Source organism: Myotis myotis, unplaced genomic scaffold (assembly GCF_014108235.1).
Source record: "Myotis myotis isolate mMyoMyo1 unplaced genomic scaffold, mMyoMyo1.p scaffold_m19_p_53, whole genome shotgun sequence".
NCBI lineage: Eukaryota > Metazoa > Chordata > Mammalia > Chiroptera > Vespertilionidae > Myotis > Myotis myotis.
The window spans coordinates 332,365-352,873 of record NW_023416361.1 but is presented as its reverse complement, the minus strand read 5'-3'; the positions used below and the strand labels follow the sequence as shown (position 1 = coordinate 352,873).

Genomic DNA, 20,509 nt, shown 5'->3' with positions numbered 1-20,509 from the left:
CCCGTGACCTGGGCTTCCTTCACAGCCCCGCTTCGTCTAGAAGGTCGTTCGGTCTAGTTAGCATATTACACTTTTATTATTATAGATTCTTCTGGGTGTTTACTAAGGAGCGTAGTTGAGAGAGTGAGGCTGAAATGCCTCTTTCCTTCTCTCTCCTGACTCTGGAGTTCACTTGGGGGCCTCATAGGTGCTGGCAGCTGTCTTTGGGGTTAATGTTTAGTTTATTGAAATGGAGCAGGACAGAGAGGCAAACCCACAGCCCAGGGAGCTGAGATGGGCCTTGCTAGGCTTTCTCTTCCTGGGAGGTCCAGACCCGCCTGTGGGGCCTGTGTCCCCAGGCGCTCTGGACGTGTAGGAGGGAAGGGAAGGACCTTGAAGGACAGGCTCTCCAGGGAGACTCCGAAAGAGCTGGGTTTCATTCCTAGGGAGTGGCTGCTGACCTCTGAGGTCCAGAGGCAGGAATCGGAGAAGAGAGGTGACAAGGTGATGCCTTAGTTCAAGGTACTCTTACCTTGCAGGAGAGGGTTATTACGGGGGGAGAAGGAAAGATGGCTACTTCTTATGCAACTTTAACAAGTAAAATAAATTCCCCAAATCCAAAAGCAAATGAGGATGGAGAATGGCAAGAGTTCTCTCCCACCCCCGTTCTACCCCTCCCCTTGTTACATGTTTCCCACGGAGCTTGGTGATGGAAGGGAATGACCATAAATAATATGAGGTGAGCAACCCCTGGGAGCCTGGGAGGAAGGGGAGGGAGGCCAGGGAAGGGCGGCAAGTGTGGAAGGAGGAGAGGTGTACCCGGACCTTATGAATATTCTAATGGCTGTGGGTCCAGAAACCAGGAATCTGAAAGTCGGATGTTTGTTGTAAATTACACATTCACTTTTGCTGTTTGGTTAAAGCCACATATGTCATAGCAAGAGAAAGCATGACCTGTTGTTGAAATCAGCTGTGCTTTCCCTACAGATATCAAGATGAGCGGGGACGTAGCCGATTCCACAGATGGTCACGGTGCCCTCAGCCAGGTGGACACAGGTAAGAAGGTCTTCTCTTCTGGGGATGGGGCAGGAAAGCAGAGTGTGAGAGAGTTGTTGAAAATCTTCCAACAACATGGTATCTGTTCTCACTTGGTCGTTTAGCCAATCAGACCCAGAAGGTGGGCCCCAGGGAACGAAGGCACTCCCTGGGGACATGGGTAAGACCCGAGGTGAGCCTTTGAACCGTACACCTTGATCTGCAGTGGGACGAACCTCTGGAACTTGGCTAGAAGAAGGCCAGACCCTTAAAAACAAAACAAAAAAGTCAGGGAGGAGGTTCATGTCTTGATGCTCCACTCCAGCCCCCTAAGGCAGCAGGCGTGTTCCCGGCAGGTGCTGTCTTCAGCATGGAGACCAGAGCCTTCCCCCCTCACCCCGATTTCTCATTGGTCCTCAAGACCCGTGTGCAGAGGCAGGAACTGGAGAAGGTGAAGCTGTGGGTGTGAGGACTCGCGGAGGGAAGCCTTTGCTGTGTGAAGAAGAAAGAGAGGCAGGGAGAATGGGAAGAAAGTTTCAGACCTGCCAGCTTTTAACTCTCTAGTTCATGCCTTGCTTTGAAAGCTCCATATAATTAAAAATAACTTAAAGAAACATGAGTATGAATTGTAACCCCACCAAATAACTTTAATAGCATCCCAACAAGACTTCAATTAGCCTTTCATCTGGGTCATTGGAGATGCAGACATTAGAAATGGAAAGGAATTGGTGACCCCAGAGTGAAATACCTTCCCAGTCTTCAGGCAGGTCTCCAGGTACCGTCCAGTTCCATTCTTGAAGCTAAAAGACTGGGTAAGGGATAAAATAACGGGGTTCTTGTGGGCGGGGCATCTGCAGGATGCATTCTCTGTTCAATTTCTGCCCCCAATTTCATACTGAAACAGTGTCTGTTTGCACAGCAGCGTGGAGGCTGCTCATTGGCTTCGTATGGAGACAGCTGAGCTGGGCGAGCGGGCCCGTGCATCTGTTTTGCAGGTGATTCACTAGCTGTATGATTTCCTGAGGTTCTGTGGGGTGAGACCCGTCTTTCCCATTGAGAAGGCAGTTCTTTCCAACCTCAGGAACTCCAACGAGACCTTAAAGCCAGTCCAGCTGGAGAAGGGCACGGTCCTGGCTCTGAAACACTGTCCTAGAGAAAAACCGGGGGGGGGGGGTGGCTAGGAGAGTCAGGGCTCCGCTCCCCGGGGTGGGGGTGGACAGAGGAGGTGTTGACAGTCTGAGCGAGGCTGGCCTCCTCTCGGGGACTGTGGAGCTGGGGACAGACAGTCGAAGGAGAAAGAATCCAGGTTGAACATAGGTTGAGACTCGGAATCTGACGTCATCTCAGGGTTACTGCCAATCAGTGTGCGACCCGAGCCCAGCCACTGTGCCTCCAGGGGGGCAGGAGCAGGTGGCCTGGAGCAGTGGGCTTAGGCTTGGACAGAGCGGGTGGGAATCGCAGCTCTGCACTTCTCGGTGTGTGATCCGATACGTGGATTTAGCCTCCCCGTCCTGTGAAGGGACAGCTCGTGCACATCCTCAAGACTGGCTGAGAGCCGGCGGAGGGCGTGTAAGGCCTTAGCACCGGGCTCGGCTCATGGCGGCTGAGACCATCGCTACCTGAATGGCATTGTTGGGATTCTGTGACCCGGTAATACGGGCGCTTTGGGGCTGCGGCCAGCTGGGGGCCCTTCTCCCCTTCATTTCTGCCAAGCAGGTCGGCCCCAGAGAGTGGTCTTTCTCCTTTCACCTTCAGTAAAGGTTTGTGTGTGGCTCCTGGACTCCAAGGAGACCATGAATCCACGCTGCCAGCACTTCCCCTTGGAGCCTTTCCCTCCTCGGGGCCCAGCTCAGCGGCTGGAGCACCCGTATTAGGTGATCATCAAATTGCTGCATGTTTTCCAGGGCGAGAAAAAAGAGGTCACTAATTAAGCAACCACACTTCCTGGAAAGCCACTGTGACTCAGTTCTTACAGAGGAGCTTATTATGCGTCACCATGGTTACCAGCCTGGGTTAATGGCTTTCTTTGGGGTTTTAAGAGGCAGATTCCTCCTCCCAGCAGGGCATGAAGGAAGAGGTGGTTTGTGTCTGGGTTTAAAGGAACTATAAACAGAGGTGACCTAGAAAGCCCTGTGCCCCAGGGCGCCTTCTGTGCTGTGTGAAAGCCCCACAGGGCACAGGTTTGGGGGCAGCTGGGAAGAGGAGGCCTTTCCCCATCCTCACAGGCCCAGACGGCCAGGGCCCCGGGCAAGCACTACCAGGCCCAGACACAGACGCCTGGTTGGAAGGGATGGGGCAAGACAAGTCTTTTTCCCTCTCGTCCTGCCTGTCTGGGAGTCGCAGGTGGAGGGTCAGCTGCCCAGATCTCAGAGAGTGACAGCTCTAGGGCCAGGGAAGGCCCCGCCCCGCCCGTCCGTCCTTCCCACCCCAGCAGAGGCTGGAGCGAGCTGTTTCTGGATTTCTGCACTGTCCTCTCCGTCACCCCCACACCCCCTGCTGCATGCTCCCTGCATCGGGGCTCACTGGAGTGCTTGGTAAGGAGATGCCCAACGCATTCCACAAGCTCCCAGAGGTGACTGAGCCCCATGCACCCCTGCAGCGAGCCCACTCGTCTGACCACACTGGTCCCAGCTGCCCGCACAGTGAGGAGAGGACAGAGACGGTCGGCTCAGTCCCCTGCAGGGAGACGAGGTCCCCACTTGGCAGGTGAGGGCGTGGGGTGGTGATTTTCCCACCACTCCCTCCTGCTCCTGCAGCCCCTTCACACGCCCGCCCGCCCGCCCGCCCCAGGACCCCACACCTAGCAAATGACAAAGGAAACCTGGTCTTCCTAGGGACTCTGTAGCCAAAGGTGGTGGTGGGAAGACTGGGGACTAGCACGGGGGAACCGGAGATGAGAGAGAGAGAGAGAGAGAGAGAGAGAGAGAGAGAGAGAGAGAGAGAAGCAGGGAGATGAGAGTGACAGGAGAGAGGGGCGTCCAGCCCTGGAAAGTGGGCGGGTCTCGCTCCAGAGGCAGTGCCCGCCCGCGGGGGGCCAGGTCCTTGGGGAGACGGGGCAGGGCTGGGCCACTCACTCCCCTTCCGTGGAGGGTGAGACCTGGCCCCTGAGAGAACTCTCTCTCCCTTCTCTTCTCCTGCCCCAGCCTCGCGAGGCACCAGCCCTGCCCACCCGCAGCTCAGATGACAGTGGAGCAGATGCCTGAGGTGGCCCTTGTCCACTTGTCCGGTCTGTGCGGGAGAGGGACTGACGCCTGCCCCACACTCGGACCGGCCACTCAGGCGAGCAGCTGTTTGGGGAATCTGGGCAGAAAGTCTCCTCACTCCACACTTGAGCTTTCCGTGTGAAGAGGAAACGGCCAGGAGCTGTAGGGGAGCCCAGAGGCTGGTGATTCTCCAGGGTCCCAGGGAGAGAAGGACCATCTGACCCAAGACTAGAAGGTCCTTCTCAGTCCAGCACTGCAGCACCCCCCCCCCCGCTCCCCCTGCCAAGTCCCCAGGAGCCTCCTCAGGGCCCAGAGGCGGGGTGGCAGGAGCAGGCAGAGGCTGGGGAGAGGGTGGCTTCTCCATCCACCCACTCGCCCAGGGAAGCAGGCCTTTCGAGGGCTGACAGCAAGGGACACCCAGGGCGTCCTTGGGAGCCTGCGGAGCTGGGGGGAGTGCAAAGGTCTCCTATTGGCAGCTCTTCCTAAGGAGGCCTGTGCACGCGCGAGACACACACACACGTGCGCCCGCACAGGCAGGCACACATGTGCACACACATGCACACACACATGCATGCACACGCACACACATGCACACACACGTGCACGCACACACACATGCTCCTCCCGGCCCAGGCCCTGGTTGGGGTGTGTGCGGGGGCAACCAGTCCATGTGTCTCTCTCACATCGATGTCTCTCTCTCCGCTCTCCCTAAAACCCAATGGAAACACCCTCGGGTGAGGATTAAGAGCAGCACAAATGCGACCTATCATCAGGCTGGTGATTATCAGGAACATTCAGGAGACTAGCCCAGCCCCGTCGCTGAGAGATGTGGGACCTGCCTGCTGCGCTGGCCTGGGTGTCTCGCCGGCGGTGGGCGGGCAGGCGAAGGGGCTGCAGGAGCAGGAGGGAGGGGTGAGCCAGGTGGGCCCTGGGGTTGGAGCCTGGTAACTGACCCTGTGCCTCGACCTGTGCCAGCTTCGCCCCATGCAGACGTGGGCCGGGGGCGCTGATACGAAGACTTGGGGTTAGGGATTCTGAGCGGACATCTTGTCCACACCTCTCTCTCCTCTGGAGACATTTCAAAACCATCCCTGGAAAATGAAAAAATGTACTGTTCTTGGGGCTGTTTTTTCCCTCTTTTTCTTTTCTTTTCTTTTCTTTTTCTCTTTTTCTTTTCTTTTCTTTTCTTTCTTTCTTTTTCTTTTTCTTTTTCTTTTTCTAGATGTTTCCTGCATGGTTTTTCTCCTCAGTCATCGTCCACAGGACTGAGAAGGTGTAGGAATACGCAGGTGCAGACTCAAGGCCCGGCTTTCTCTCCACCGTGTGGAAAGGGACCGTACATCACGGGCAGGGCCCTATGTGTTTCCCGCTTATTAAGAAAAGCTAATGCCGCGGTGTCTCTTGGCCATCTGTTCTGTTCTTTTATGATTTTATTTTCCCATCACATTTATCCCCTCTGTTCTTATACAATATCCTCCTCAGGCCTGGAAGTCGTTCTCCTCTCTCACCGAGGCCCTCCTGCTGCAGCACGAGCCAGGCCTCTGGGTCGCCCTCCCACGCCAGGGCTTTCCTCCCGCCTGGTTTCCGGGGCCTGTGACGGAGATGAGGCCCCTTGGCCTCCCAGGCCTCGGGTGCAGCCCTGTGTGCGGGAGACGCGGGAGCAGCCTGGGAGCCAGGCCCCGTCTGCCTGAGGCCCCCAGAGAGCTGAGCCCATAAACCAGCCGCAGAACCCTCCGCGCCGCCCAGCTCCCAGCTACTTCCCTGCTGCTGTCAGTCCTCGCCTGAGGACATGCCCATTGATTTTTAGAGAGCATGGGAGATGGAAAAAGAGAGACACATCGATGTGAGAGCGACATATCGATGGGCTGCCTCCTGCACGCACCCTGACCAGGGCCCAAGCCGGGGAGGTGCCTGCAACCGAGGTACGTGCCCTTGACTGGAATCGAATTCGGGACCCTTCAGTCCACAGCCGACGCTCTATCCACTGAGCCACACCCACCAGGGCAAACCTCTACTTCTCGTTCATAGACGCCCGTAGGGCAGACCAGGCAGGGCCCTGTGGCTCAGAGGGCTGTGGGCTGGGCCGTCCATGGGGACCAGCGGCTCTTCCCCCGGGGCCTCTGGAAGGCAGTGCCCCTCCTGCACCCGGCTGCCCTCTCTTTGGCCCCAGAAGCACGGGAAGGAACAGTGCAGGGGCCGGGCGGGCGGCCACGTCTCTCCTACCAGCCTGAGCTCCGCGGGCTTCTTCCTCCGGGCACTGCCGGGAGCACCGGCCGCTTGACTTCCGGCGGTCCGAGCCCAGTGCCTGGTCCGCTGGCGCGCGGCCTGCACCCGCCGTCTGCTCAACAGGACCCACCGGTCCCCTGCACCCACGGGAGAGCCACTAGCTGGTACTGGGTGCTCGTGCCATTTCTAAGTCCCACTTCCCAGAGAGACAGCTCGCAGCGCAGCCTGGATGCGGGTGCGGGGAGCCAGCAGGTGGGTCCCAGTCGCCCCTTCCACAGCAGCGAGGGGCCTGGGCGCGGAGGAGGAGGGCAGAGAAGGGAAATGGCGATGGAAATAAAATTTAAACCAGTAAGAAAGGAGAGCCCTTTCCCGGTGCATCTGAGGGCCTCAACATTCCTCTTCCTCCCGCTGTGGGCACTGGTGTGAGGAGAGAGGGTCAGCAGGGGAGGGAGTCAGCAGGGGAGGTGGTCCCGGCAGGGGAGGGGGGGTCCCGGCAGGGGAGGGGGGGTCCCCACAGGGGAGGGGCTCCGGGCTATCCTGTTGGCAGGGCTGGAGTGCCAATCCCACACTCAGGTGAGACAAGGTGTTGAGCAGCTTCCAGAGACATGGCCAGGGCGGCCAGGGCAGCCAGGGCCCCAGCCCTTCACTAGGCCCAGGGCTGCACCCGCCCACAGCCCTGAGTAAATGCCTTGTCTCTTGGGTCCCCCTCCTCCTCAAGAAACAGTGCGGGGGGAAGGGGGGGGCGGGGGATGACCCCCTGGTGTGGAAAAGAGCAGGAAAGAATTTAAAGTGAAATGAGCAGCCAAATCAGGGTGCATCTCAGGATCATGAGGAACGGCCCAAATCCAGGCAACTGAAATGCACGTCTGTTTTGTTCTGCCCCCTCCTTTAAGCTCACAGACAGACAGACAGACAGAGACACACACAGACTCACTCACAAAATCAGAACCCTCGGGAGCCCTGGCCGGTTTAGCTCTGTGCACAGAGCGTTGGCCTGCAGACTGAAGGGTCCCGGGTTCGATTCCAGTCAAGAGCATGTACCTCTGTTGCAGGCTCCTCCCCAGCCTGGGCCCTGGGCCCTGGTCAGGGCACGTGCAGGAGGCAACCAATCAATGTGTTTCTCTCACATTTATGTTTCTCTCTGTCTCTCCCTCTCTCTTCTACTCTCTCTAAAATCAATGGGAAAATATCCTCAGGTGAGGATTAAAAAAAACAAAAAACAAAACAAAACAACGCTTGGAGGAAACTCGGGTGCCCACTGGCAGTGCTCCTGGTCCAGGCAGCTCAGGTCTGAGGGGTTCGGAGGGGCAGAGAAATGGGACTGGAGGCTCAGCCAGCACCCAGTGGAGGGTGTCCCCCAGCCAGGGCTGTGCCCAGATGCCCACGGTTAGGGTAGGGCTAGTTGGGTTGGGAGGCGTGGGTAAGAGCCAGCTCAGCACCCTCCAAAGGGCAGCTGGGTGAGGTCGGCCCAGCCCAGCCCAGCCCAGGCTGCGTCCCCCTCACGGGAACCTCAGGGTCTGGAGGGCGGCCAGGGTCAGAGAACGAAGAGACCCGCAAAGGCTGAATTCACTTCTGGGGACTTCAGCCACTGGCTCTTCGGAGGCCCCCTTGGCACCTCCATGGACGAATGCTGGGGGTGGGGCCTCCTTGGGTAGCAGCAGGGCCCTGAGAGACTGGGGGGCGGGGCTCAGGCCTTGTCCCCAGGCCTCTGCTAATAGCCCCGTGCTATTGACTCAGAGAATAATAGATGCTCATTTGCATGACGTTTTACATACAGGTTTCAGCTGTGCGGTCACCTCCTGCCCTGGCACCAGGAAGACCCCAGGCCTCCCCTCTCCTGCCCCAGGAGGAGGGCATGTCCCCCAGCTCTGCTCTCCCACCAGCCAGGCCTGGGATTCGCCCTGCGGGGGAGGGACAGCCCTTGGCCGAGCCTGAGTGGCCTGGTCTAGGTTTGTCAGGTGTGCAGGCAGGTGGCCTGGCCCATGTGGGCCTGGCTGGGCACCTGGGTTAGGGGCACCCCACTTGCTTGCCTTCTGCCGACATTCTTCCCACCCACCAGCCCCTTCCGGTGCCCGCTCAGGCGGGAGCCAGGGACCCCCAAGAGCTGCTGGAAAGAGAAGCAGTTCAGTGGTGGCCCCGAAGAGGGGCCTGTGGCTGATTTGCATAGGGAGGTGATTTCCATACTTCAGGGTGAATTTCCATATTCCTGCCTCCGAGCCTGTGGGGCAGAGAGGGGAAGAGGGAGAGGTCTTTTGAAATTCAAATGAGCCCGATGAAGGTTTTCTCTGGGAGGGCGGCCTGGGCTGCGGGGTTAAGCGCTGGCAAACGTCTGCCCGCTGGGTTGTTACAGGGAAGCGGCCCTGGGCGGGTCCCCCACGCCCTCTCTGAGGCCCCGAGACCGGCTGGGGGTCAGGTGAGGCTGCGTCTTAGGAACAACCAGCTGGGCTCCATCCCTTCCGGTCCCAGGACTCATTTTACCTCCCAGTGACCTGAGGGAGCTCGGGCGTGAAGACCACGGAGGGAGCGAGCTCCAGTTCTGGGCTCAGGCCCACCTCCCGGGGGCTGTGGGATTAGGACAGTCTCGAATGGCCGAGGAGGTGTGAGGACCGGTGATCCTGAGTTCACCTCCCCCGCTAATCTGTGCCCGTGCACAAGTCAGCGTCCCGTCTTGGGACCTGAGGGTGGGCACTGGGCGTGGGTCTGACGTGAGGGTGTCTGAGGCCCTTTTAGCTCTCAGGTGTGCGATTGCCGAGCACACGCAGCTCCTGGCACACACCTCGGAATGTGTAAGACTGTGATGGTGTGCACTGCTTCACCTCCCGCTCCTCTGCTGGTGGGGAAGGGCACCTGACTTCAGCTGCCCGAGGTGCAGTCCTTGAGCCCCTGGACCTTGGGGCCGGAGCCTGCCTTCAGGTCCCAGCCGCTCTGCTCAGGCCCAGCCCTGCTCAGCGTCCTGGCTGTGGGTGGGGAAGCATAGTGCCCGCCGCTCGGCTCGAGGCCACACTCACCCGCACTGTGTGTGGGAGCAGGAAGCTAAGGGCTCCAGGAGCTGCTACCAGAGCTAGTGGTCACTCCACCAGGAGCCCCCCAGTGGAGGGGTCTTTCCCCTCAGCCAGTGTGGGCTCCTGGGGCCCATCCGAGCCCAGTGGCCTTCCCTTCTCAGGAAGGAGGAGAGAGCAGTTCCCCCGCTCCTCCAGGACCCAGTGCTGAGAGTGGCAGGCTCTCTGGAGCCGGGGTGGGGGGGAGAGGGGTAGAGGGGTGTCAGTGCTGGGGGGCCCAAGGCCCCTCCTGCAGAGTTTCTGCAGCGACTCCGGGTGAGGGGTATTTGGAGATAGCATGGTAGTGTGGACATGGGTTTCAGTTTCTTTCTTTAAAAAAAAAAAGTCTTTACTGTTGAAAGCATTACACAGGCCCTCCTTTCCCCCATTAGCCTCTTCCAGCCGCTCCCATCCCCTGCACCGACCCCCCACCCTCCACAGCCCATTGTCTGTGTCCACGGGTGGTCACCTATGCATACAGGTTCATTGGTTGAGCTCTTCCCGCCCTCCCCTGCCTTCCCTCTGAGGTTTAGCAGTCTCTTCATGCGTCTGTGGCTCTGGGTCTGTTCTTGGTCATCAGTTTATTGGGTTCATTAGATTCCACATGTGACTGAGATCATGGGATACTTGCCTTTGACTGGCTTATTTCCCTCAGCATAATGCTCGCCGGGCCCCTCCATGCTGCTGCAAATGGTAGTAGATCCTTCTTGTTTACAGCAGCGTAGTATTCCATTGTGTAGATGTACCACAGCTTTTTAATCCACTCATCTGCTGATGGGCACTTAGGCTGTTTCCAGATCTCAGCTATGGTGAATTGTGCTGCTACGAACATAGGGGTGCATATGTCCTTTCTGATTGGTGTTTCTGGTTTCTTGGGATATATTCCTAGAAGTGGAATCACTGGGTCAAACAGCAGTTCCATATTTAATTTTTGAGGAAACTCTATACTGTTCTCCACAGTGGCTGCACCCGTCTGCATTCCCACCAGCAGTGCACGAGGGTTCCCTTTTCTCCACATCCTCCCCAGCACTTGTCATTTGTTGATTTGTTGATGGTAGCCATTCTGACAGGTGTGAGATGGTACCTCATGGTTGTTTTGATTTGCATCTCTCTGATGATCAGGGACTTTGAGTATTTTTACATGTGTCTCTTGGCCTTCTGTACGTTCTCTTTGGAGAAGTATCTATCTAGGTCCGTTGCCCATTTTTAATTGGATTGTTTGTCTTCCTTTTGTTCAGGTGCATGAGTTCCCTGTATATTTTGGAGATTAAGGGGCTTTCAGTCTGTACTCAGTGACTTACTAATCAGTAGCCCTGGGCAGGTATGAGCCCTTTGAGGCTCCGGCCTCCTCATCTGTGTAATGGGGTTAATGGGGCACCTACTCACAGGGTGGGGAGGATAAATGCTGTCATGTGTGTAAAATGTTCACTACAGAGCGTGGTGCGTAGTAAATCCTTAATACACGTCAGCTAGTAATTAGTTCTTATTATTTGAAAACAGTGTTTTGCTGCCAAAATGTTTTAAAATGCTCTGATCTGGGCCTGGTCTCCTAGTTTACGGGCAGGAGCGTGGGGTCAGCAAAGGGGGATGACTTTCCCAAGGCCACCGCGGGCGAGGCTGGCGCTGAGGCTCCTCCAGGAGCCCTTCCCCACCTCAGGGAGCCCTCCACCCTTTGTTTTGTTTTGTTTTTTGTTTGCGGACAAAGCTTCCCCCTCCTCACCCTCATCCCTCAGCAGTGGCCCCTACAGCCCAGGCACCTGGGCCCAGAGCGGGGAGACGGCACCCTGGTGGTCACTCCACTGAGGGAAGGGCCCTCTGCAGAGAGCTCCCGGGAGTGAGGCCTGAGAGTGCAAAGCAGAGGAATAAGCTTGCGCATCTGCCATCCGTCCGAGGCCAGGTCCTGGGCGCCAGGCACGTTCCCTCCCCCCTGCCCGGTGCGGGCTTCCTCAGCTGCAGACTAGGAGCCCGAGAAATGATGAAAGGAGGCCGTGTTAGCGCAGCTTGCGCAAGTGTGGGCTGCTCTGCAAACGGGAGCTGACATCTCTCACCTGAGCTTCTACACACATGCCCCTGGGAGCCACATGGCATCTGGGTGCCTGACTGCAGGCCCCTGCCCCAGAGCTCCCCCGTCGCCTCCCGCCCCGCACCCTCTGCTTGCCCCACTGCACCTGGGAAGAGGTGAGGATACAGGCAGCTGGTCTCTTACTGACCTTGAACCCCTTGGAACCTCTTCTCTCTCAAGGGGTAGAGGGGTGCTGGTCTGAAGTTGCCCGTCCAAAGGCCCTTGGGCTGTTATGGAGGGAGGTGGGCCTCGACGTGGAGCTCAGGGATTGGTTCCTGCTTCTCTGAGGGTGGGTGCTGGGGCAGCCCCCCTCCCTGCCCCCCTCAGGTTCCTTTGAAGGTGGATTTCTTTTTTTTCTTTAAATGTTTTTATTGATTTTTCCCAGAGCGGAAGGGAGAGGGATAGAGAGTTAGAAACATCAATGAGAGAGGAACATTGATCAGCTGCCTCCTGCACACCCCCCACTGGGGATGTGCCCATAACCAAGGTACATGCCCTTGGCCGGAATCGAACCTGGGACCTTTCAGTCCGCAGGCCGACGCTCTACCCACCAAGCCAAACAAGTTAGGGCTGTTTTTATTGATTTTATAGAGAGAGGGAGAGAGAGGGAGATGGGAACATTGATGAGAGAGAATCATGATCGGCTGCCTCCTGCACGCCCCCTATTGGGGATCGAGCCCACAACCCAGGAGTATGTCCTGACCAGGAATTGAACCAGCGACCTCTTGGTTCTGGGCCGACACTCAACCCCTGAGCCACGGCCGGGCTGAAGGTGGGTGTTTGGGGTACGAGGAGTTCCGACTGGGGTGGGGAATGGCTCTCCTGCCGCATCCGCTGCGTGTGGCCTGGCCCCGGGCCTCGCTTTCTGGAACCTGCACGGCTCCCAAGGATGCTCCTCACTTCGGCCCTGACCGTGAGGCGCCTGGGCAGTTGTGCTGACTGCGTGCCAGTGTGTGTCCCCCGGAGAGAAGGGGGCCAAGCGGGGAGCCCGAGGGTCCCTTCTGTAGCTCAGACGGAGAGGAATAGGGACCATATTTCCTTAAAAACTTAGAAGGTGGTGGTGAGGTACCTTCCATGTATCGAAGGGGTGCTGGGGGGAGGCGGGGTCCTCTGAGCAAAGGGGCGCGGGAGCCCTGTCCGCCATGGCCTGCACCACACGGTTCTGTGGGAGACGCAAGGCCTCAGGTCCATCTTGTGACCAAACACGTGGAAAGGTCACCAGGACGCTCATAGAGGCCACGTGTCGGGAAGCCTGAGTCTGTCAGTTTTCACGGCTTTACATCACGAACACCCAAACCCACAGCCGTCTAGCGGGAGAGGAAGCCGAGAGGCTGGGCAGGAGGGAGAGCAAGGCCTGAGCGCTGAGCACTGAGCGCTGAGCACTGAGCACTGAGCACTGAGCTTAGGGAAAGGAAAAGGGAAGGGGGCGGGTCCCCGGAGTCCTCCAGGCCTGGCTGCAGGAGGCTGCTGGGTGCCCTTGCTGCCTGCGGCCTGGAGGTGAGGTGACCTGGCCAGGACACAGCTGGTGGGGACTGACACCCAGGCCCCCGGCTCCTCGGGCAGCCGCCCACCCTGGGTCTCCTGGTCCTGCTCCTCAGCTTCCCTGGGCCCTCACCCCTCGGGGGCAGGAATGCAGACCCTGTTGTGTTTTCATACTCGAGGGAAACTGAAGGCCACCGAAAGTAAGCCACTGGCCCGGAGTCGTGTGGAAAGCAAGTTTTCCTGTATTGTCCTACAGAGCTCTGACCACTGGGCAGTACTTCCCAGCTCCTAGGTGGACTCTCAAGTCATAGGAAAGCAACTATGTCCATGGGGTCCTGGACAGCTGTGTCCACAGGTGTGAGTGGCCGCACTGGGGGCCTTGGGTGTGGCTGGCTGCCCAGCAGTGTCTCCAAGGATCTGGTGACTTCAGTCACTGCTGTCCCAGCAAGCGCCAGGCAGTTGCCAGGTGGCCACAGAATGTCCCTGGCAGGCACAGGGCTCTGCTGGGCGGGAGCTGGTGAGGAGGGGCCGTCAGAGCCCGGAGAGGCTGGCCTTGCCTAGTGAGCGCCCTGCAGTGTTTACAGCAGAAGTGAACAATCCTGCTCACTCAGCTCTTCATTCCTGTGCTTCCACCTCCCTTGCCCAGAAAGTTACTCCCCAGGCAAACTCACATCCCCGCTGCCAAAGCCATGCAAATCAGGGCCTTCGAGCTGAGGGCGAGGGGCCGGGCTGGTGCCAGGGAGACTCCTGCATCTGCTTAGCAGGGGCCCTTCCAGCCCCAGCCTGTCTCCCCAAGGACAGGGGTCCCTCCAGCCCCAGCCTGTCTCCCCAGGGACAGGGGTCCCTCCAGCCCCAGCCTGTCGCCCCAGGGACAGGGGTCCTTCTCCCCAGGGACAGGGGCCCTTCCAGCCCCAGCCTGTCTCCCCAGGGACAGGGGTCCCTCCAGCCCCAGCCTGCCTGCCGATGTAGAGTGGAGGGCAGAGTGGACACTGCTCTTGACCCCCAGGCACCTCCTGAGGAGCCATCCTTGGCCTCTGTCATCAGGACTCTGCTGGGCATTAGGTCCATCCTGGCCTCAGGAGGCTCATCTAGGCACCTGGGCTCCCACTAATTCCGGGGCCTTTCCTCTCTTTCGGTCACTAACGGTCATTTTCTAAGGTCAGGGAGTACCTCTCCCGGCCGCCCTGCCTCTCACTCCGGAGGCTCTTCAGTGCAGATGGACGGAGCCATGCGGGACAGGGCGGCGCTGGTTGGGGTGCTAAGTGGGGGCTTTGGCGAGTCTTCAGGCGCTAGCAGCGGATCCGTGCTCGGGTGGGAGGAAGACCTCTCACCACGTTGGAGGCGTGGGTTTGTCTCCCCGGGATGATCGCTCCCCAAACCGCCCAGACGTGAAAGGCTCTGCCACTTTGTACCTATCTCTACCCTTGCTGAGGCTCCGTTTCTTCACCTAAAACGGAGTGAATAGGAACGCCTCATCGCTCTGGCTGGTGTTGCTCAGTGGATAGAGCGTCGGCCTGTGGACTGACAGGGCCCGGGTTCGATTCCTGTCTAAGGGCACATGCCCATGTTGCTGGCTCGATCCCCAGTAGGGAGCGTGCAGGAGGCAGCCGATCAAGGATTCTCTCTCATCATTGATGTCTCTCTCTCTCTCTCGTTCTCTCTCTCTCTCTCGCTCTCTCTCCTCTTCCTCTCTGAAATCAATAATAAAAAAAGTTATTAAAAAAAGACTTCCGAGATGGAAGAAGTTTCAGAAGTCACCTGAGACCCCCTCTTGATGCTAACTTGCCCCTTAATTAAACAAGCACTTCAGTGACACCCCTGAACGAAGCAACCTTTGCTCACTATTCCTCGCAACGGAAGCTCCGTGGATGGGAACACTCCGTGTGAACACGTTTTCCGCATGAGGAGGTGAAGCCTGCTTCTCAGGCGTCTCCCGTGGCTGCTGCTCTGCTCTGCGCTGCAGGCATGGCCGTGTGGCTCCCGGGCCGTGTTTGGGGAGGAAGGAGAAGCCCACTGGCGTTTCTTTACGCGCGTGCTATGTCCGAGGCCCCATGCCACGTGATCTCAAGTGTTTCCTCATTGAGTGGTTTTTTAAAACCTTTATTTTGAAAAATAAAAATACAGAAAAGTAAAAATTCAGACATACAGGAAAGAGAGAACACAGTTTCACAAATATAATTAATAATCTAATAATTATTATTTGGCACATTTATTTGCTCTATCCATTTTTGCAAAATACTTTATTTTTATTTATTTAAAAAAATATATTTTATTGATTTCTTAGAGAGGAAGGGAGAGGGATAGAGAGTTAGAAACATCGATGAGAGAGAAACATCGATCAGCTGCCTCCTGCACACCTCCCACTGGGGATGTGACCTCAACCAAGGTACATGCCTCTTGACCAGAATCGAACCTGGGACCCTTCAGTCTGCAGGCCAACACTCTATCCACTGAGCCAAACCGGTTAGGGCAAAATACTTTATTTTTAACTTCTTATTGTAGACATTTTCAAATACATGCAAAAGTAGAGACAAATACACTGACCCCCATATACTCATTGCCTACTCATAACAACCATCAGGTTTCTGCCAGTCTTGTTGCTGGAACATTTTCTTATACATTATGGACATTATTGCATGTCAGTCCTAAGTATGGCAGCATGCATCTCTAAGACATTTCATTCTTTAACAATAATAGCATGATCACATAAAAAAAAAAAAAAAAGTGCCCATTTCCTGCTCACAGCACTCCCCGCAGAGGGTTTGGACTGCAGGCGCGTGTCCCCTGAGCTGCGCATCCTCTCTGCCTGGTGGGTGGTATCTGGGTTCTCTACCATCTCGGTCTTCATGCTCTTTGCCCAGTTGCTTGGGGCCTTTTAAACACTGGAGCCTGGCCTGGCCTGATGCTGTCGGCGGAACCTGCACTGACCCGCACGCCCGCTGGTGCTCGGACGCGCGGCCCTGTGCACACGCCTGCCACACGTGCCTGCCACACGTGCCAGGCCGGCACCGAGCGGTCAGCAGGAGCTCTTTTTGTGCATGTGTTTCCGGCCCCAGCTCCCCCTCCCTCCCCTCAGGGGGTGCAGCGTGTTTGATTCCACGTCGCCCGCCCTAAGCAGCAGCGAAGCAGCCCTGTGTCCTTTAGGTGGGAAGTGCGTTAGATTCTCTTGGAGAGTTGGCCTCTTTAAAAATGTGAAATACAACAAGCAGGCAGCTTTTTTTTTTTTTAGTTTTTTTGTTGTTGTTAATCCTCACCGGAGGATATTTTGCCATTGCCTTTTTTTTTAGGGAGAGTGGAAGAGAGAGGGAAAGACAGAGAAACATCGATGTGAGAGAAACACATTGATTGGTTGCCTCCGCAGGAGCCCTGACCAGAGCCCAGGTCAGGGAGGCGCCTGCAACTGAGGTACATGCCCTTGACCGGAATCAAACCAGGGACCCTTCAGTCTACAGGCCAACACTCTGTCCACTGAGCCACACCGGCCAGGGCGGCATATAGATATCTCAATGGTCAAGTCTCTTAAACTATGCATACTTGACCTTTTAATCACCTTGTGTGTCAGCGATGCTTATTTCTATTGGTAGTTCCGCTGTGAGGTGGGTTATTGGTGAAGAAACTCAGGTTGTAGCAGACAGCCTCTTCCCAGCGTCATAGAGCACCTGACAGGTGAGAGAAGGTGTGCACATCATGGTGACGCCCGTGCACCTGGTGAAAGGGTCCTCCCGTCTAGCTATTATTTCCTGCATCACCTCACTCGTTATCTTTCTCTCTGAGTGTGAGGACACTTAAGCTCTACTCTCTTAGCAAGTTTCAATGGTACAACACAGTGTTAGCCACTCTAGTCACTGTGTCTCCATGCGTCCTCAGAATTTAGTCACTTCTACTGGAAGTCAGCACCCTTTCACCAGCTTCTCCCATCCCTCCCTGGCTACCACTGCTCTATGAGGCTGACTTTTTTCTTTTAGATTCCACACATAGTGACACTGTGCATGCATGGCCGGCACTGTTGTCTTTTTCTGTGTGGCTTATTTCATCCTAATAACAAAAGCGTAATATGCAAATCAACCGAACAGCCGAACAGCGGGACTCCGCTATGACCCCACTGGTGCCAGGCCAGCCAAGGCAGGTGTGATGTGATTGGTCAGGGGCTCGGCCATCACCCCATGATTGCTCCACAGGGGGAGGCCCAGGCCACCAGCCGGTGGGCTGCAGCAGGTGGGTGGGGCCTCCCTCTGCGCGGGAAGCCGGGTCCCGGGTGCCAGAGGGAAGCCGGTGCTGGCCGCCGGGGGAGGAAGGCCTGCTCTTGCACGAATTTCGTGCATCGGGCCTCTGGTATAACATAATATCCTCAAGGTGCATTCATATTGTTGCACATGGAAGGGTTTCCTTACTTTTCATGGTGGAAGAATATTTTATTGTATGTATGCTGTACCACTCCTTCTTCGTCTGTTCATCTGAGGAGGGACACATGGTGTGTCCGTATTTTGGCTGCTGAGTAACGCTACAATGAACATGGAAGTGTAGTTAACTCTTCAATGGCCTGTTCGCATCTTCTTTGGCTATATGCCGAGACGTGGGATGGCCGGGTCCTATTGAGCAGACTGTAATTTGACTATTGCATTTTACTACCCAATATAAGTTAGAAAAGTAGATTTCTGGGTTAGGGTACTTGTCAAAGCAGAGTTCCCAATTAAAAGAAAAACCTTCAGATTCCTTTTTTCCTTTCTAATTTTTACTGGGGGCAAAACAACACATAACATAAAATTTAAACATAACTTTTGCCATCTTCACCATTTCTAAGTGTGCAGTTCACCCTCCCTATCTTTTCTTTATAGAGGTGACTTTTTAAACCTGAATGCACTAATTCCTGTTACATTTTATCTTGTTGGTTTTGGCCCCTGATTAGAATCTACCAAAATATTTTCTAATCCTGACTCCATTATCCAGTTTTCGGTATGAATCTTACTCTGTGCTTTGAATCACTCCCAAATTCAACCACCCTCTATCCTGTTCACCCTCTAAGCTGTTCATTAACGTTTAACCCCGGTTTTCTCTGTGTTGGACAGTGAATGCAGTGCAATTACTGGGAAAGTTGTGTGAGTAAAGGATGGAGAAATCCAGGTTTTGATGCTGACGCAGGTCTCTGAGCTGTGTGGCCTGGGCCAGGCGCGGCCCCTCTGGGGCGGGACCTCAGTGTTCTTCGACTTTAAAATAATGTCCCTGTGTCTCCATGGGTGTGTCCTGCCTTGTTTTTCTGCAAGTGGTCACTGCCTTCCAAAGAGGAGCGAGAGCTTGGAGATGGAATGTGTTCAGGCTTCTGCAGAGGCACCGAGAGGGCCTGCACCTCTCAGCTCTCCGGCGGTGCTTCCGTGGCCGTTCCTCCGCCATTTGGATCAAACACAGTCATCCAGCGCCTACGCTGTGCTGGACAGGTTCAGGCCCTCAGGTGCAAAGAGGAATAAGACCTAATAACCCACATACAAGGAGATGCAAAGGGGCCCTGGGCTCACCCTTTCCCGAGGGAAACAGACAGACTCTGCACAGTGTGGCCTGGGCTCTAAGAGGCGGAAACGAGAGACGTGGACACAGAGGAGGAAACCCCTGTTGCGCTTGGAGAAGCTTCAAGGGGGATGTGGCATTCGAGTGGGTTTGGAGGGTGGTTGTGTGTTTTCTAGGGAGAGAAGGGCAGTACAGTCAGAGGGGACAGAACGTGCCAAGCACCTGGCCTAGGACGAGGCTCGGCCTAGAGAAACAGCCCAGAACCCACGACAATGCTTCCCAGCTTCCAAAGCTTGGTCACCAGCTCCATCTCCCCGGAGGTTTACCAGGTTCCTGAGAAGTGGCCTGATTGGGAATTGTGACCTTATTTTGACATTGAGAAAACCTGAGGCTCCACAATGACGTGCCTTGCCCTTGGGGCGGGGGTGGGGGGCAAGGCTGGCACTCCCATCCTTGGACTTCAAGTGCAGGATTCTTTCCTGGCCCATCTCACTGCTCCTGCAGGTAGCATCTCTCAGGGGCAGAAGTCCCCGTGGACCAGTGTCTCACACAATGTGGCAACTGCATCTCTTCCTTCCTCTGGGAAAGGAGGCGCCTGCCTCACTGTTTCAGAGCCTGGGAACACTGGCCGCCGCTTCTCGATGGGAAGCACGAGGGCGGCAGCAGAACCCGGCGAGCTGGAGCTCCGGGCACCTCCTCCGGCCTTTCCTGTAGACAGTGGAGAGGCGCAGGCGCAGGTGGAGCAAGACAGTGGGCCCTGGGAGAAAAGCCAGAGCCACTGGCAGTACGTGGGCGAGGTGGTTCCGTTTCAGCAGACCTGGAGGAAGAACCTACAGTGTCAGCATCGCGTTAGCTAATGCTGCTGTTCGCCTGGTCCCGAGGCTCCACTGGGACCCCCACGTGCTCCGAGCGCCTTCTCACGGGCTGTGGGCCAGGAGAAAAGCCATGTCCCCTGAGAAAACTCCTACCCCCTGAGCAGCGGGATCAGGTCAGCATGGGAACCGCTGTGTGGAACGCAGCCCCTACAAGTGCCCTGTGCTGAGCCGCGGGCCCCTCCCCACCTTCCTGGAGGGCATGGCCTCAGTCTCCGGGAGGTCCCACCATGTGGTTAGCCCAGGGTTCAAGGACAATCAGGCAGAGATACCAGTGCAGATAAGAATTCATTGTGTTTTATTTTTCTTTAATATGTTTTTATTGATTCCAGAGAGGAAGGGAGAGGGAGAGAGAGAGAAACATCAATGATGAGAGAATCATGGATCGGCCGCCTCCTGCACGCCCCCCATGCTGAGGATCGAGCCCACAACCCGGGCCTGTGCCCTGACCCGGAATCGATCTGTGACCTCCAGGTTCATAGGTCAACACGCAACCCTGAGCCACACCAGCCGGGCTATGTTGTCCAATATTATATTCCCAGTGACTAGAACAGTGCCTGGTATATGGAGTATGCTTAATGTATACTTGTAGAATGAATGAATTTGATCTTTTGTCAAATTTAAAAATTTCTCATTATCAGTCCACGTTTAAAATGGTGTGAAAAGGTTTTTTAAAGGTAAAAGCAATTTTACTTTTAAGTCGACCCTTTCAAGGCAGCTAATTTCAGTCTGTGAGGCCCTTCCCACACGTATCTCCCCTCCCAGATTTTATATGTCGCCTTAGTTGATCTCAAGATCGGTCTGCTATCCAGAGCTCACTTGATGCCTTCCGTAGTCCTCCTTCTGGGGCTCCTGTAGCCCCTGTCCTCTGCTCTCACCTGGCTGGCCCCGTCGCTCTTGGGAACGCCTCACAACCTTACAGGAAAGGCCGCGCTTGGCCGTTGTTTAGAACAGAGCAGAGAAAAGGGCTTCAGTGAAAACTCCAGAGGAGCCCTAGCCAGTGTGGCCCAGTGGATAGAGCGTTGGCCTGCAGACCAAAGGGTCCCAGGTTCGGTTCCAGTCAAGGTCAGGTACCTTGGTAGCAGGCTCCTCCCCGCCTGGACCCAGTCAGGG

At 56.2% G+C, this 20,509-nt stretch overlaps 1 protein-coding gene and 1 pseudogene across 5 annotated transcripts in view; one reads left to right on the top strand and one right to left on the bottom strand.

Moving 5' to 3' along the window:
• POU2F3 (POU class 2 homeobox 3) overlaps positions 1-20,509 on the top strand; it is a 101,649-nt gene that overhangs the window by 7,434 nt on the left and 73,706 nt on the right. For all 5 annotated transcript variants that reach the window (XR_004967997.1, XR_004967996.1, XM_036311243.1 and 2 more), the window contains exon 2: positions 967-1,035. Coding sequence is in view for 3 of the 5 variants with exons in the window: in XM_036311243.1 (XP_036167136.1) it covers positions 967-1,035 (69 nt within the window). In the remaining 2 variants the exon portion in view is untranslated. The remainder of the gene's footprint in view (positions 1-966; positions 1,036-20,509) is intronic.
• On the bottom strand, positions 5,438-5,615 carry LOC118657368 (annotated as a pseudogene).